Raw genomic sequence first — 16786 nt, 5'->3', positions numbered from 1 at the left:
TATTTTTTAGGTATACAATTACATTGTTTTAATCCAAGAAATATGACAAAAACCTTAGAATTTTTAAGGGGTTACTATGAATAGTTTAATTAGGAATACATCTAAAATGTAAACTAACCACACTAATATTCCTTGACATTTTAAATACACCTAATTCATAATTTCCATCATCTATATTTTAAAGTATTATGTAATTGCAACAATGCACCACAGTTAAAATTAATACGTGTTTTAAAGCCTATATGTATTTATTTCAATAGAGGTTTATAATTCAAAACTTCCATAAAGGATTAAAAGAAGACATTATGATGTGAACTCAAATGGCACCATGTGTTAAATTCAGCTGTTTTTCTTTTGTGATATAAATTTTCAAGCTTGTGACTTTGCTCTTTGGAGTTTTTAAACAATAGTAAAATAAATTTATTTTATGTATATAATAATTTTTATGGATACCAAGTAAAATTTTACTTTACAAATATCACCAGAATATTCTGGCCCTTAAACCCTTGTAAACATAATATGTCTTTTGATAATCAACTATTTCTCAAAAGATTTCCTAAATTGATTTGATTGACTATTTTTAACCACTGTGCAAACAAGTCTATGACTAGAGAACTTAAAGAATATTTTAAAATAAAATCTCTTTCAAGCCAATTTTGAACCCTACTCATTGTTTTGTTTTCTGAGTATAGAATTTTATCTATGTATTGATACTTACCAACCCCTAATTTGATGGCATAAATCAGGGGGTAATGAAGTTAAAATTATATGTATCCTTTTCTCTTATGAGGTTACTCATATGGCTGAGAGAGCTAGTCCAGAGGCCCCTAATCCCTGGCTTCTGACCTGCTTTATGTTGTTGGTCTTTCAATAGGCTCTAATTATGGGACAGTGTCATATTCTTCTTTGTAATAACATTCCATGTATGAGTGTGAATCGTGGTATTTTAAATCAACCTGCAGATTTGAAAAGCAGTGCCACCAAGAGATTTCTGTAATTGTGTGAAAACTACTTACTTAGTTTCTTCATCTCTAAAATGGGGATTATTGTAATATTTTACTTGGAGTATTTTTAAAAATTGAAAACCCAACAATTTAATCCAGGTTTAGACACCTCCCAGGGTTAGGATGAGGCCATTTTTTTCTCTGCCAACATTTCCTATTATTTTTAGGGATCCATTATTGTCATTTAAAAATGAATGCGAGACTATCCAGTCCTTGTTTTTCATATACCTAAACTTTCTGGGCTTTATTGATCTATTGCAGATCAGAGAAGATGAAATATGGATGTAAAAAAGCAAACAACAGTGAGGGAGTTCATTTTCCTTGGGTTTTCCAGTGTTCCCCATCCACTGCTCACATTATTTTTGGTGTTTCTCATTGTGTACCTGCTCTCCCTCACAGGAAACGCTCTTATCATTTACATCGTTCTCATGGAATCCACACTCCAGACACCCATGTACATTTTCTTAGGAAATTTGGCCTTCTTAGAAATCTGGTACTCCACAGCAACAGTGCCTAAACTGCTGACTACCTGCCTATCACAGGTTGTCACCATCTCTGTTTCGGGTTGTATAACCCAGTACTACTTCTTTTTCTCCATGGGGGCTACTGAGTGCATCCTGCTAGCTGTGATGGCCTATGACCGGTACCTGGCAATATGTAGCCCTCTACGCTACTCAGTCCTCATGAGTGTTGATATTTGCCTACGGTTTTCAGCTGGATCTTGGATTGGGGGCTTCATTGCCCCTGTCCTACCTACCATAGTTATCACTCACCTCAACTTCTGTGGCCCCCAGAAGATCAATCATTTCTTTTGTGACTCAGACCCCATTTACAAACTCTCATGCTCAGATACATTCCTCGCAGAGGCCTTGGGCTATACATGTAGCTCTGTGGTGATTCTAAGTTCTTTCCTACTTATCATATCCTCCTATGGCCAAATTGTGGTCACAATAGTAAGAATGTCTTCCCAGGCAGCTTGGAAGAAAACTTTCTCCACCTGTGCTTCCCACCTCACGGTGGTCACCATCTATTATGGCACCATCATCTTTGCCTATGTCCGGCCTCCAGCCACGTACAATTTCAACATGTGGAAAGTGGTGTCAGTGATTTACTGTGTCATCACCCCATTGGTAAATCCTCTCATCTACACCCTGAGACACAAAGATGTGAAGAAAGTTTTCACCAATGTTCTAGCATGAACGCGATTGCTCTTAGCTTGAAACAGGAAGGTGTTTTGAGATATGAATGAAAATGAGCAATTTGGACTGGATTTCCAAAATACATTTGCAAATAGTAAGTATTAAAAATTATATTACGAAATTGATACTATTCAATATGGATAGCTCTCTGAACTTTAGGTTTCAGTTTGATTATATTCAAATAGTTATTCTATGCTTATTTTATTTAATTATGGCAATGACATTGGAAAGGACATTTATGCACAGAGCAGGACTAGATTTTAAATATATAACATTAATTGTGATGTTTTCTCTAGATGATCCTAGAATATTTCTCTTATTTCATGTTAAGATGTAATCTGTTCTGATTATGGAAATTAATTTTCAAAATTTAAGAATAATAAATCTTGCACTACTAAAAGATATCAAAAATTTTCCTTAAAAATTTTAAAATATTATTGGTGAGTCTATCTTGACAAGCATTTCTCTTTGACCTGTCTAATTTCTTTGATGTCCAAATAAATTTAATTAGGAGATATATGACTAATCATATTCTGTAGTTTTTCTTCTATCAGTTGTTAACTTTTGTTTTACAGGAGTGTGTCAATTTAAGATAATGTACAATATTCATTACCATAAAATGTACAACTGTAAGTTTTTATAACGCTTTTAATATATTTAATGCATTTTTTTCTTCATTCCTGATATAGGTAATTCGTTCCAAAAGATTTGTTAATTTCATTTTTAGGCGCCGGGCACTGGCAGTGCCGCAGGTGCCGCTGCCCTGGGGGTGGGCGGAACTCCAGCTGCGGGTGCCTATGGCCCGGACGCTGACCTTGGGGGGCCCTAGCCGCTGCCTCTGCTCTCCTGAGTCGCTGCTTCCTAGAAAGGTGGTTTGCTGGGAAAGGGGTCGTGGGTGGTGGCGACAGCACCAAGGCGCCTAAGTCCTCTTTCGTGTCGTATGTGCGGCCGGAGGAAATTCACACAAATGCAAATGAAATAATAGAGAAGGAAGTAACTCTTGTTGCCAGAACAGCTGCTTTGTGAAGCCAGCACAGTACTAAAGTATGTCCAAGAAGATTCACGTCAGCCTGGGATCTATGGGAGACTTGTCTGCACAGACTTCAAGGTGTTTTCATGAGTGATGATGAATCTGCGTTGGATAATGATGAAACTCAATTTAAGACTAAGGTTATAGGAAAAAATGACATTACACTGTATTGATCAGATTTATGGAGTGTTTGATGAGGGAAAAAAACACACAAAAAAACAAAAACAAGAAAACTGACTTTGGACAACTGAAGAAATATACCAAGAAACTCATCATCCACTGCAAAGACTTTTGGGTTTTCCAATTTTGTCTGAGGTACACAAAGGAAGAGGAAGTCAAAAGGATTTTCCTTGGTATAATTCATCATACCCTAGCTACTGAACTGCTTAAACATTGGTTCCTGTGTTCTTGTGCACCTGCTGCACAAACCAGTATAGCCACAAATGCCAAAACCATACTGTAATGTTTTACCCATTTAAGGACTGGTATCGGCAATTAGAGCAGACCAAAGGCAAGGGGATGTACAAGACAGTGATTGTCAATAAAGGCTATACAGTCTGTGTAAATTTGCTAGCATACTTTGTTGTCCTCATCCCTCTTCCTGAAGAGGATAGCCCACACTTCCATGGTCATGGAGAACCAATATGGTATTGGTCCTGCCACAATGGATGTGCCCTTTTAAAGATGTCAGCACTGCCCCAAAGCAGGATGATGGCAATTTACAAATCCAAAAATGCTTCTTGGGTGGAATTTACAAGACCATCCACAGGTCACCCTATGAAATTGTTAAAACTGAAGTCCTATCAAGCAACTTCCTGCAGGAAATCCAGACTGCATCCTCTAAATTTAAAGTTCTTTCTGATAGATAATAGACTGAATTTTGGGACACAGATATAAAATGATCTTCTCTGTTGGAAAGTAGCAGCTGGCTTGACATAATCAGATGTTGTCTTAAAAAGCAGTAGAGATTACCGAATATTTGGAAACACAGAACATGAATTTTCTTCTCTTAGAGGAGAACACTTCTGACCTGTGCTGTGTCGTTTCCTCTCTGGTGCAAATGATGATGGACACACACTGTTGTGTAGGTTTGGTTTCCAAAAGGAGTGGATCACTGGTGGACACGGTTTCCTAATCACTGCAACCATCTACGCCAGTGACAGAGGAGGCTACTGTGTATCCTGCTTTTCTTAGATTGTGTGTGGCTGCTGGTGCGCCAGCATCTCCCACCCAGCATTTGAATTCAGGGAGACTTTCCTGTTTTGTCACATAGCCTGTGCATACCTATTTTTAGTATCTTCTTCAGTTCACCCCATCAAAAAGATACTAACATGGGTAGGGAAGGCCAGGATATACAAAGCAAGCCTTTGACTCTGCCCATCCTGTGGGACTGGTCTGTACAGTTTGAACCCAAAGCCCAGACAGTGCTCAAAAACCCTCTTTATGTGGAAAAGCCAAAACTAGACAAAGGCCAGTGAAAAGGAATGTGTTTAAACATCGACAGCTTTCTTTTCCATTCAGCCAGCCTAAGTCATTTCCCAAAAGAGGTTTTTTTTTGGGAAGAAACAGATCATTTAATTAAAAACCTTCTGGGCAAGAGAATTAGCAAACTTATTAATTCTTCAGATGAGCTGCAAGACAACCTTCAAGCATTCTAGGACGGCTGGCACAGCAAACCTACTGACTACCATGGTGAGTTGTTGCCTCACAGAGAGGAGCCAGAAAGTCCCTGGTGAGGTTGGTGTTAGGCTTACAGTAGAGGTTTTTAAAAATATGCTAGCCCATTAGCTACTACGCATATGTTCTATGAGCCTTCTTAAAACTAGCACTTATCACCACTTACTTCTCTGCCCCTTTGCCTCCCAAATAAGGAGCTAACTATTTTGTTACCATATTATAAAGTGAATATTTATGCTGTGGCCTCTTCATTCTTAGGAGTTTAGCAAATTTCATTCAAAAAGTGCCTGGTGTGATGCTCTACACTACACAAAGAATGGTTTAAAGGCACAAGATCACGGGTGTTTCCATAGCAGCTGAATGTGCATTGAAATATTTTTCTATTATTTTTTAAAAATTACAATAGAAAAGTAAGCTGTTGCAAAATGTAAGGTCATGGCAATTTATATATGTTTGAAATCAGATTTCTATAACATGTATTTGTGCACAGAATTCTTATTGGGTTTATGTATTGTGAAATGTTTATTCAAGATTGAGATGTGGGTTATGTTTAATTGTAAAAGCTGAAATGAGACTTTGTTTAAATGCTGCACTGTGCAATTATGGTAACGTACATTTATTTACTGTATATAACACCTTAAGTTTGTCTATATCTCCTAGCTTTTACACTGAAGATGAAATAGCTTTAATTAAATTCAAACTTTCCTTGACTTTCTTATTAAGGGAATAAGCTGTTGGACTAAATCTGAATAAATGTGCTTTTTATTTTCTGGATGTACAACAGTTAATACTCATATCTCACTGCATCATATCTGACTACAGAAATTAAAGCACAATTTGAAAGCAAAAAAATTCATTTTTACAAGATTTTATTTGTTTTTAAGTGTTGATTTTTGGCATTTTAAAACTCTAATAGAGATCATTTTCTATTTTTTTAAAGGTTATTTGTCTTCATTGTTTATTTTTATTTTGTGTTTTATTTGTATTTTTTTTTCCTAATGTTTGAGGTAACAATTCATATCACTGTTTTATAGCTTTTCTTCTTTTATATTATGTAATATCTGGGTCTATAAAATTTTTTAAGCAAGGATTTTTTTAAATGCTGCCAGGTTTGATATGCCATATAATAATTATTAGTTGAATTTTTAAAAAATTTCATTTTAATTTCCTTTTGCACATATTAGTTATTACAATGTATATTACTAACTGTATAAAGATTTAAGGATTTTACAGTTATTCTTTTAAAATTTGACTCCATTTTGACAATAAGACATGCAATATATATTCCAAAATCTAGAGGTATATAGTTCTATAAACTAAGATAATTTATAGGGCAGTTTATAACTGAGAACAAGGCTTCTCAACTGAGGCACTATCGCCATTTTAGAACAGATCATTCTTTGTTGTGGGGGACAGTCCTGGGTATTGTAGGTTGTTGTAGTGGCTTAAGGCTATGGACCCCAGAAAAACCTGTTCTCGAGCATATTTTACTCCTATAGGTGTGAACCCATTGTAATGAAGACCTTTTGCTGAGACTACTTGTTAAACTGTTGCCCAACAGAAGAAAGATGGGTCATAACCCTATTAATCTCTCATTATAAGCAGAATGAAATTCAGACACATAAAGAGAAAGTCACAGGAAGCAGCCAGAAGTCAGAAGTGAATGGAATTTAGCACAGTGTGTTTGTTTTTAGTATATTACATGAAAAGATTTTTTAATTTAGTTTTTTCCCTGAGGATACTGTCCACATTTTAGTTACATTTTAAGAATAATTTTAATCTGAAGATCAAAAATGCTTATACCTTTTTCCTTTTTGTTGGTTTCACTTAAACTTAATATTTACAATGTCTGTTACATGTGACACACAGGAAGAGCTTTTAACATAAATTCATCAACCTCCCCCTGACATTTTAAAAATAAGTATAGGCATCAAAACAAATCTTGAATATATTTTGCTACTACTAGTATTCAGCACTCACATTGCTGCAAAAATTAACAAAATTTTCAAAAATATCCATTGATCTTCTACTTTTGGGGCTGGGGTTTGTTTAACCCCGACGCTGACGGGGGGGTCTGGAGGGGTCAGGCTAGACCGCAGCGGCGTCTGAGGCTGCGGCAGACAGCCTCAGAGGGGCTCTCAGGTGTGGAGGACGTATGGCAAGGGGAGGAAGAAAGCCGCGGAGACCAGGTCTGTGCGCAAGTCTGGGTTATTGCGGAAGGGGACACAGTTTTATAGGGTTAGGGACTGCGTGGAGGGATTTGATAGGTGCGGGCGGGTACTGCTTCCTGATAGGTGATTGTAAGCGGTTGCTAGGCAGAGGGCTGGCTGAGAGGTTTGGAATAGGGGAGGGGAAAGGGGGAGTGAGAGCTGGCCGGATGTTGGGCTAGGCGGGAGATAGAAAGGGGGAGGGCAGCGCCGGCCAGCCGCTAGCAGCAAAGGCCTAGTCAGGCCTGGTCACCTTATCTAGGCCCAGTGGGCAGAGGCGGTATCACCTCTTGCCACACTGTTTGCTACTGTGCCAAGCCGGGCGCCCTTCCTCCCACATACTTTAAACAATTTAGATTGCAGCTCTCCCACTAAGTGAGTGGAAAAAGCATGCCATTTATGATTTTCCTTCTTTAAATTACTTTTCAGAAATGTATCTTCTTCCACAACAATCTGACACTTCTTGCCATTCCTTCATCTTATAAACCTGAATTTTACTTTGAGTACTACAGGTTTATGCTTAAATGAAAGTTCCTTGATAAAAGAAAAAAAAATTCTGCTGCGTTTTTCTTTTTGTTACCTAAAGACATAATAGGTATACATACATTAAATATATCCTTACAAATGTCCCAGTCATGTTTACAGGCTGGAATTCTTTTACTTAATGTATTTTGCATTGTGATACTTAATCAATATATTAACATGAGAGGATGGTTGTTAATTTAGGGCAAATTTGAGATCCAATAAAATTAATCGTTGAATATGTGTCCTTCTGGTGACTGTGGCAGCTTTTTAGATTGTATGGATATTAAACGTCTTAGCTCTTGAAAAACAACTTTAATGCTATATTTTGACACTTTGCTAGCACTGGTATGCTCCATGCATCCACACTTGGTGGCCCAATAATCATGCCTGTCCACCTTGCCAGGGTCGTATTTTCATCATCTTCAGTGCTCCAGTAAGAGCACCATTATATATTCCATTTTTTTCCTTCTTCAAGTTCTTCCAATGTGAATTTTTTTAGGAACTTTATTCCCATGGGGACTGCCATCTCCTTCTGCAAATCAATGCCTGAATGATTTGCTTATTTTGTACCAGACTTGCATACCAGGGATAAATCCCACTTGCTCATGATATATAATTCTTTAATATGCTGTTGGATTCAGTTTGCTAGTATTCTGTTGAGGAAACACTAATCTGTTGTTTTCTTTTATTGTGATATCTTTATCTGGCTTTGGTATGAGTATGATGTTGGCCTCATAGAGTGAATTATGCAGTGTTTCCTCCTCTTCAATTTTTCACAAGTGTTTGAGCAAAACTGTAGGTGAGTTTTCTTGAATATTTCTTAGAATTCCTCTGTGAGGTCACATGGTACTGGGATTTCTTTGTTGGGAAGTTTTAGATTTTTAATGCAATCTCTTTACCACTAATTGTCTTTCTGAGATCTACTTTTTGCATCAGTGTAGGTAGTTGGTGTGTTTCTAAGAATGTGACCAATTCATCTAGGTTATCTATTTTATTGGCATACAATTGTTCACAGATTTCTCATTTTTTAACAATATTTATTTCTTTATTTCTCCCCCCTCCACTGTCTGCTCTCTGTGTCCATTCACTGTGTTTTCTTCTGTGTCTGCTCATATTCTCATTAGGCAGCTCCCGGAACCGATCCTGGGAACTTCCAGAGTGGAAGAGAGGCAATCACTATCTTGCACCACTTCAACTCCCTGTTCTGCTATGTCTTCTTATCTTCTCTCCTCTGTGTCTCTCGTTGCGTTATATTGCTGTGTCAGCTCTCCACGTCAGCTGGCACTGCCACATGGGGTGGCATTCCCGCATGGGGTGGCACTCCTGTGTGGGATGGCACTTCTGCATGGGCCGGCACTCCTGTGGGCCAGTTTACCATGCAAGCCAACTTGTCCTCACCAGGAAGGCCTGGGCATGGAACCCTGGACCTCCTATATGGTAGACAGGAGCCCAACTGCTTAAGACACATCCTTTTCCCACAGATTTCTCTTATAGTCCTTCTTTTTTTTCTTTTAAGATTTATTTTATTTATTTTTCTCCCCTTCCCACCCCCTGCCCCAGTTGTCTGTTGCGGTCACCCCTCGGGCTGAAGTGTGGTTTGCTGGCCTGGCGGGGGAGCAGCCGCGGCAGGCCAAGCCGCTGCCCCCATAATAGGGTGGCTGGTTGGACTCACCGCCACCCCTGAAGGGAGCACGGCATGGGCGCAGAGTGCCCTCGGGTCTCCCCTTCTCGGCAGCCATGCTTCCGCAGCCGCCCCTCCTCCCAGATAGCGCCACATGATGCCTTCTTTCTCCCTGCGCAGGCACAGGGCGGAAAATTCCAGTCTGCCCTTTTCCCCTCCCCCGACAGCAGCAACAGCCAGGCGTGGGCGGAAAAATCCAGTCTGCCCTTTTCCCCTCCCCCGACAGCAGCAACAGCCAGGCGTGGGCGGGAAACTCAAGTCTGCCCTCTACCCCAGCAACAGCAGCCACCAATCCCTAAACCCTGCCCCTTCCCCCAGCAACAGCGACAGCCAATCCCTAACCACCACCCCTCCCCCGTCCGGTACCGCCCACTGACCTTTCGCCGGCAACCAATCAGAACAGGGCATGGCTTCGACCAATCAGCCTTCCCCAGCCCCTATAAAACTGTTGCCTCTCCCTCAATAAAGTGGACTTGCGTGTTTACCTTGTCTCCACGGTAGTTCTTCTGCCGTGCGCCCTCCAGTCCTGAGAGCCCCCGACAAGGGCCTGGCCTCCCTTGTCCCCAGTTCATCGCCTGCTTCTCCGGGCGACCCCTTCGTCGCCGGCTTCGCCGGGTGACCCCGTCAGCCGAACCGCGCAACCCCTTGTGAGACCGATCCCTCGTCTGCTGCCGGACCGACCCCTCGTCCCAAGTGGGACCGACCCCTCGTCCAGAGCTGGACCGACCCCTCGTCCGCAGCCAGACCCCACCTCTACCGACCGAGCAAGCCGCCGCAGTCTGTTTTCTGTGTCCATTTGCCGAGTGTTCTTCTTTTTGTCCACTTCTCTTGTCAGCGGCGCGGGAATCTATGTTTCTTTTTGTTGCATCATCTTGCTACGTCAGCTCTCCGTGTGTGTGGCCTTCCTGGGCAGGCTGCACTTTCTTTCACACTGGGCGGCTCTCATTATAGGGTACATTCCTTGTGTGTGGGGCTCCCCTACATGGGGGGCACCCCTGCGTGGCATGGCACTGCTTGTGCGCATCAGCACTGCGCATGGGCCAGCTCCAAACGGATCAAGTAGGCCCAGGGTTTGAACTGCGGACCTCCCATGTGGTAGACAGATGCTCTATCCACTGGGCCAAGTCTGCTTCCTTATATCCTTCTTATTTCAGCAGGTCATCAATTATGACCCCTTTTTAAATTCAGATCATTTAATCAGGCACATCACTAAACAAAGATAAACAGAAGGCAAAATCATAAAATATTTTCAACATTTATAATGTGTAAAATTCAAATTAAACATGAATTAGGTCTCTTTGCCCTTGTTAGAATGACTAAAATAAAAAAATGACAGAGCATACCAAATGTAGGAAAGATATGGAAGATCCAAAACTTTCACATGCTAATGATAGGAGTGTAATGTATTACAAATACTTTGGAAATCACTATAGCAGTTTCTTAGAATGTTAACAATACAGTTACGATATGATCTATAAAAATTGCCTATTTAAGCACTTATTTAAATAAATGAAAGTTTACTTTAATTTAAATACTTGTACACAAACATTCATAGCAACTTCATTTGTAAACCCCAAAACGAAAAAACCCAAATGTCTACCAAGAGGTGAAATGATATCAAAATGTACATCCAAACAATGAGCTATTATTCAGCAATAAAATTGAATTCAATATTGATATGTTCCACAAGTTAGATGAATCTCAAAATTATTCTGAGTAAAAGAAACTAAGAAATAAAACATACATGCTGACTATTTCAATTTTTGTTAAACTTAAGGGAATGAAAACTGATTTATAATATTAAAAAGTAGTTCTGTCGTTGCCTGAGGATTAAAGGGAGGCAGAGATCACAAGTCAAGCATTCTAAGAGGGCCTAAGCAATTTTTTAGTGCAATGAGCACAATTAGTATCTTGATTATGGTGATGGTTTCACAGTATATATAAATATCAAAATACAATATATATTTTAAATTCGTGCTTAAATTTATTGTATGCCAATATTAGATCAATAAAACTGTATCAAAAGAATTTATGCTTAACAGTTTTATAATTCAGTATTTATTTCTTTTCTTATGAATAATATAACATACTAATTTAAATACTTCCAACATTTTTTAGGTAAAATATTGAAGCACTTTAAGGTGTTTTTTTTTTTAATCTTTTGGAAGGGTCTGTATTTGTGTTGAGTTGTATCAAATTCTATTGACTTTTTAAATGTAAAAGTAAAGAATTATTTTAGCATATTTGTTACCTAATCGAGTTTGATTAAAGTGGTCTATAATATGAAGTAATTTAACCATTACTATTTATCCCTGCAATCACCTCTTCTTTGAGTTTTCATTTTATTCAACACAAATCATAGTTTGCTGCTGGCTTATTTCTCTGTTGACATTGTATTGTGTAAATAACGGGATCCAAAGCAACCACCTCTATCATAGCTAAGCTGAATGCCCTCCTTTAAAGATTCCCCTGAATTCCCTCTAGATTGCCCTTATCTTCTTATGTCCTTCAAAACTCAGTCAAAATACAGAGACTCAGGGATTTCATCTGTTACATACAGTCCTGTACTAGGCAGCCAAATGGATGCAGATTCAAATCACCAAAAGTCTTTTGGCTTTTATAAAGGGTATTTATTTGGGGTGGAAGCTTACAGTTACCAAGCCATAAAGTACAAGTTACCTCCCTCACCAAAGTCTGTTGCCACATGTTGGAGCAAGATGGCTGCTGACATTCAGCCTTCCTCTTCCCCTTAAGGCTTTGTGGTCCAGCTTCTTCTAATATCAGCTGTAGGCTGGGATAAGTTTTCTCTCTCTCCTAGAGCTCATTTCTCTCCAGGCCCAAGCTGCTCTGTTCTCTCCACAAGGTCATCCCTAGACTACGAAGCTCTCTAGACTTTTTCCTTCTCCCCAGGGCTCAATTCTCTCCAGGCTAAGCTGCTCTGCTCTCTCCCTGGGCCTCTGCCATGTCTATGGAGCCATCTCTAGTCCTCTGTGTTCTTCTCCTGCATGTTTAATTCCTGGGGTTCCAGCATCCAAAAAACTCACACTAATTCCTCTGCTATGTATTTTTCTCTGTCAGTCTCTTCCCACCAAGGGAGGGGGACTCAATGTCCTACTAACATGTCCCAACCAAAGCCTTAATCATTATTTAATCAAGTAAAAGTGAAACCTCTGCATTTCATACAATCTAGTACATCCAGAGGGATAGTTTACAAACGTAATCCAGTATCTATTTTTGGAATTCATAAACAATTCCAAACTGCTACAAGCCCCCTGGACAAAGATCAAATTGAGGGTAATAATTAGAGATTTCCCAAATCCTAATGAAGACCCAGTAAAATTTGGGGGAAAAAAGTTTAATCATACTTATGAGCCTTTTAATTAATTTACATTCACTGCTGGTTGAAGGTCATTGTCAAATCTGAGTAAACTCCTTAAATGACCTTTCAAAATGAAGTACTACTGAGAAAAAATGAAGAATATAGGGTACCTAAGGAACTTAATGAAATGATACATGAAGTTTTTCTCCAAATTATTGATTGTCATAAAATCCAACAATGTACCCAGAGACTTATGAACCCTTATATGAATATTGTAGCAGTTGTAATAAAACCTTTAATAATTCTCAGATCTTGACCATATTAACTATAAGACCTCTACTCCTTTTAATTCTATTTTTTGTTAATGCCCTTTCAGAAGAACTAAGGACCACTCTAAAACATAAACAACTAAATTTGGCCACAATGGAACCTAATGATTTAGTAAATCTTACAGATCAACTATATCACATCTATAAAAGGCTGAGAAAAAAAAAAATCCTCCCAAGCTAAAACAGAACAAATACAAGTAGCAAAAACCATGAATTTCCAAATACAAAAGCAAAAAGCCCTCAAAGCATCCTTTAAATTTTTACATAAGCACCAGGGTTCATGGTGCCATTACTTGTAAATAATGTAAACAACCTGGATATTCAAAAAACTGCCCAAAACTCTAAAGTAAAATAAAATAAAATAAAAACTAAATTCAAAAGCAGCTGTAATCTCCTGAATTATCTCTCTCCTCCAGGAAAGCAAGGTATCTTTCAATGTGACTGGCCTGCTCCCAGGACACAGCAGAGGTTTCTCCAAATGCTTACATCACAATTTTAGGTGAAATAGAACTGATAATTGTCAACTAGGGTATAAGAGGCCTATAGATACTGGGACCACATTCCCTGTCTTAAATACCACAGCCTCCTTAACCCTGCTCTCTGGAGTAATGCATTTAAATGGGGGGAGTTACCACAAATCCATGGCCTTGAATCCCTGCCAATTCCCTTTCAATTAAGAGCTTTACAAGCCACACATCAATTTTTGTTAGTCTGTTCTGCCCAACTTACTTTTTCAGAAGGGATTTCTTTGGATTATTTCAAGCACATACATCTTCCTCCCAAAAGGAAGGGATGCTAATTTGGAATGCCTAGAACCAGATTCAACAGACCAAATAACAAACATTTTCCCATTTCTAACCCTGTTCTCCTAGCCAAAGAAGTAAAATTTAAACATCACCATCTTTTTTATACTATTCCAACTAATTTATGGTTCACAACACCTACTGATATTGGTCACATTTTCTCTGCCTCAATCATCCCTGCTCCAAATTTCTCCTCCTAGAACTTGATAAAATCCAAAGCATTCTAAACTTCCCTCCTTCCAAGGAAAAAAAAAACAAACATAAATTAGGGTGATTTCTAAGTCTCATGGGACATTGTAGAAATTGGATGATTACTTTTCTTTTGATGGTTCACCCTTACTTAAACCTGAACAAATTGAATCCTTTCTTTGGGATGAAACTATTCAAAATTCCTTTAAGGGAGTAAAACATAGTTTTCTCAGCAGATCTGCTCTGGGACACCATATGTACAAGTCAGTTTTTCCCCATTTCTCCATGAATGAGAAAGGAAAGCCTTAGCTGTCCTTAGCTAAAAACATGGAGACCACCATACACTTCTATACTATTATAGTCAGCAATTGGATACCATAGCCTAGAGATATCCCTCTGCATGAAGTCCATTGCTATATCAAAACTTTAGAATCAATTGAAGAATTAATTGTTGGATCTCCCTTAACTATTTATGTTCCTTATTGAGTTGAAGCCCTTCTTAATTCTCATCCCATTCAACACATCTTAACAAATAGATTAATTTATTCTGAAAATCTCTTACTTTCCCCTCCCAATTTCTCTTTTTTTTTTCTAAATTGTCACAACCTTAATCATGCTACTTCACTTTTCTTTTTTTGTAAAGGCAGCACATAAAGCCAATTTTATTTGCAAATATCAAGTTCACAAGTTACATCTTTGTCACAGCCTGAGCTAGAGTTTGAACTATCACAGAATTCATCTGTGCTAGAGTTAGAGCGCTGATGTTAGCATGTTTAGAGGTGGCATGCTTATTCTTGGTAGTCATGTGCTTTGTAAGTCCATAATTCACCATATTCTTAGTCAGGTGCTGTATAAAAGGAAGAAGGAATTCTTCAGTGTATGACAGGTAATGCTGTATAGTTGGTGTCCATTCACCATTATCAAGAATTTTCAGTGCTAAGCAAAATGCTCCTCCTGCAACCTGAGAAGGAGAAATGTGTGCCATATTGTAGCCCAACACAGTCAGTTCCATCAGGTATTTGGCCAAAGTATGGTGCTCAACATCAATTTCTCCAATCTTTTTTTATTTTTCCTATTTTTTTCTTTAATTTTAAAGACACTTTAGATTACATAAATGTTACATCAAAAATACAGGGTATTCCTATATATCCCAACCCCTCACATTCTCTCCTACTAACAACACCTTTCACTAGTATGGTATGTAGGTTACAATTGATGAAGAAATACTGAAGTGCAGGGACAGAGGGTGACCCAGACCAAACTGTATAACTCTTAGAATCTTCATTTCCAGCTGTCTGATCTGGTGCATAGTATAAATACAGACAGTCACAAAGGCAAAGTTGCCCATTTCTGGAGGATGCATTTCTTCATTTGCTTGCAATAAACAAGTCAATGACACAAACCAGCTGCAAAATCTTTAAGGCACACAATTATTCTGCATGAACTGATCAGTGATGGAAACAGTCAAATACATGGTCTCCTGCTGCAGCCTGAATTTCATGTGAACCTGCGCTAGGCAGTCATTTAGGATGGCTTTCTCGTCTCCAGTGACTTTCTGACCCAGTAGTTATTTGGGTCTGACATCTTGCTCCTCCTCAAGTTGTCTCAGATAAGCATTAGTTTCTTTCACATGTGCACTACAAAGGTTTGAATCAGCTCCATCTTCTACATCCAAATCACTTACTGCAAGAATTAAGTCAGAGAAAGCCTGGCAAAAAATACTCATCTGCAGGGATGCATTTAGCTGTTTTCATTGGGCTTGGAAAGGGACTATCCAACAAAATAGGCTCAGGCAAAAGTTTTTCTTCTTTAATGGGCCTGGCTCCCGCACTGTCTCTGACCCTGCCTCTGGTTCTACCACCTGCAAAGTTGCTGTTTCCAGAGGTTTTGGTAGATTTTTAGCAGTAACTTTACCAACAGCTGAAGCTTTGCCTCCTTTTTCAGAGGCATTTTGGCTTGTGGCTGTTCAGTGACCTTGTTACCAACGTCTCCAAGAGCTATTCTTTGCCTCAGCCCGGTTTTATAAGTTGCAGCAGTGGTCAAAGGTATTCGCTTTGCTCCTGCCATACTAATCTTCGTCTTGTTTTCAACATCAATTTTCGTGCTGCTGGTGATTCAGAGAGCCATGGCTTCCTCTTCACCATGCAGCAATTGAGAAACAAGAAGCGGAACTTGGAGGTGCCTGACAAACAGACTAGAAGCCACCACTGAGCAACACCCATGCCTCTGCAGCACGCATGAAGGAGTGGAGCCCCGCCTCAGGCTCAAACCCGACAACCCACCTCCTTATTGGCTCGTTTGTGTCACTCGCTCTCTTCCTATTGGTGCCTGTTCCTTCCTCGAAAGAGTTTCCAAGAGAATCCAGTGCAGACTTTCGATAAAGGGGCGGAGATAGAGCAAGGCTGACAAATGTTTCAAATTGATTGATATTTATATGATAATATCTAGATTGTTAAATTAATTTGATTTTTTTCTTTTCACTTTCTTTAATATGGCTATTAGAAAATATAACATTTCGTATGTGGGCCACATTATCTTTCCATTGCACAGCACTAGTTTAGACTAAGAGACCCACCAGGTACTCCTGCTGGTGTGACCTGACCAGCAAAATCCCTTAACAGCACCTCAGAGACTGAGGAAGTCTATGGTAGAAACTCAATTCAACTCTGGTAAAGTAGACCAAGCTATTATTTGATTAATAAAAATGAAGAATATTAGTTTCTTCTGCCTGAATACTTGAAATCTAGGTTCTGCTATCTTTCCTGGAGTTGGGGACCAAGTGTCCCTAAGTACACACACACACTGTGTGTGGCTGTGAGTTGG

General features: G+C 39.2%; 1 protein-coding gene and 2 pseudogenes across 1 annotated transcript; 2 read left to right on the top strand and 1 right to left on the bottom strand.

Moving 5' to 3' along the window:
- The first annotated feature begins 1282 nt into the window (after positions 1–1282).
- Positions 1283–2203, top strand: LOC101443615 (olfactory receptor 5A2-like). Its single transcript, XM_058285104.1, has one exon. The coding sequence runs from the start codon at positions 1283–1285 to the stop codon at positions 2201–2203; it is 921 nt and encodes a 306-aa protein (XP_058141087.1).
- Positions 2200–4969, top strand: LOC101435446 (myotubularin-related protein 12 pseudogene; annotated as a pseudogene).
- Positions 4970–14651: 9682 nt separating this feature from the next.
- LOC101412272 (G2/mitotic-specific cyclin-B1-like) lies at positions 14652–16090 on the bottom strand (annotated as a pseudogene).
- Positions 16091–16786: the final 696 nt, after the last annotated feature.

The sequence above is a fragment of the Dasypus novemcinctus genome, chromosome 22 (genome assembly GCF_030445035.2).
Source record: "Dasypus novemcinctus isolate mDasNov1 chromosome 22, mDasNov1.1.hap2, whole genome shotgun sequence".
In the NCBI taxonomy this organism is placed as follows: Eukaryota; Metazoa; Chordata; class Mammalia; order Cingulata; family Dasypodidae; genus Dasypus; species Dasypus novemcinctus.
The sequence above is the reverse complement of the archived record's forward strand: the minus strand, read 5'-3'. Positions and strand labels throughout refer to the sequence as shown.

Bases quoted from the DNA above. Each gene is read 5' to 3' on its own strand.
- LOC101443615 (XM_058285104.1), top strand. From the start codon at position 1,283: ATGGATGTAAAAAAGCAAACAACAGTGAGGGAGTTCATTTTCCTTGGG.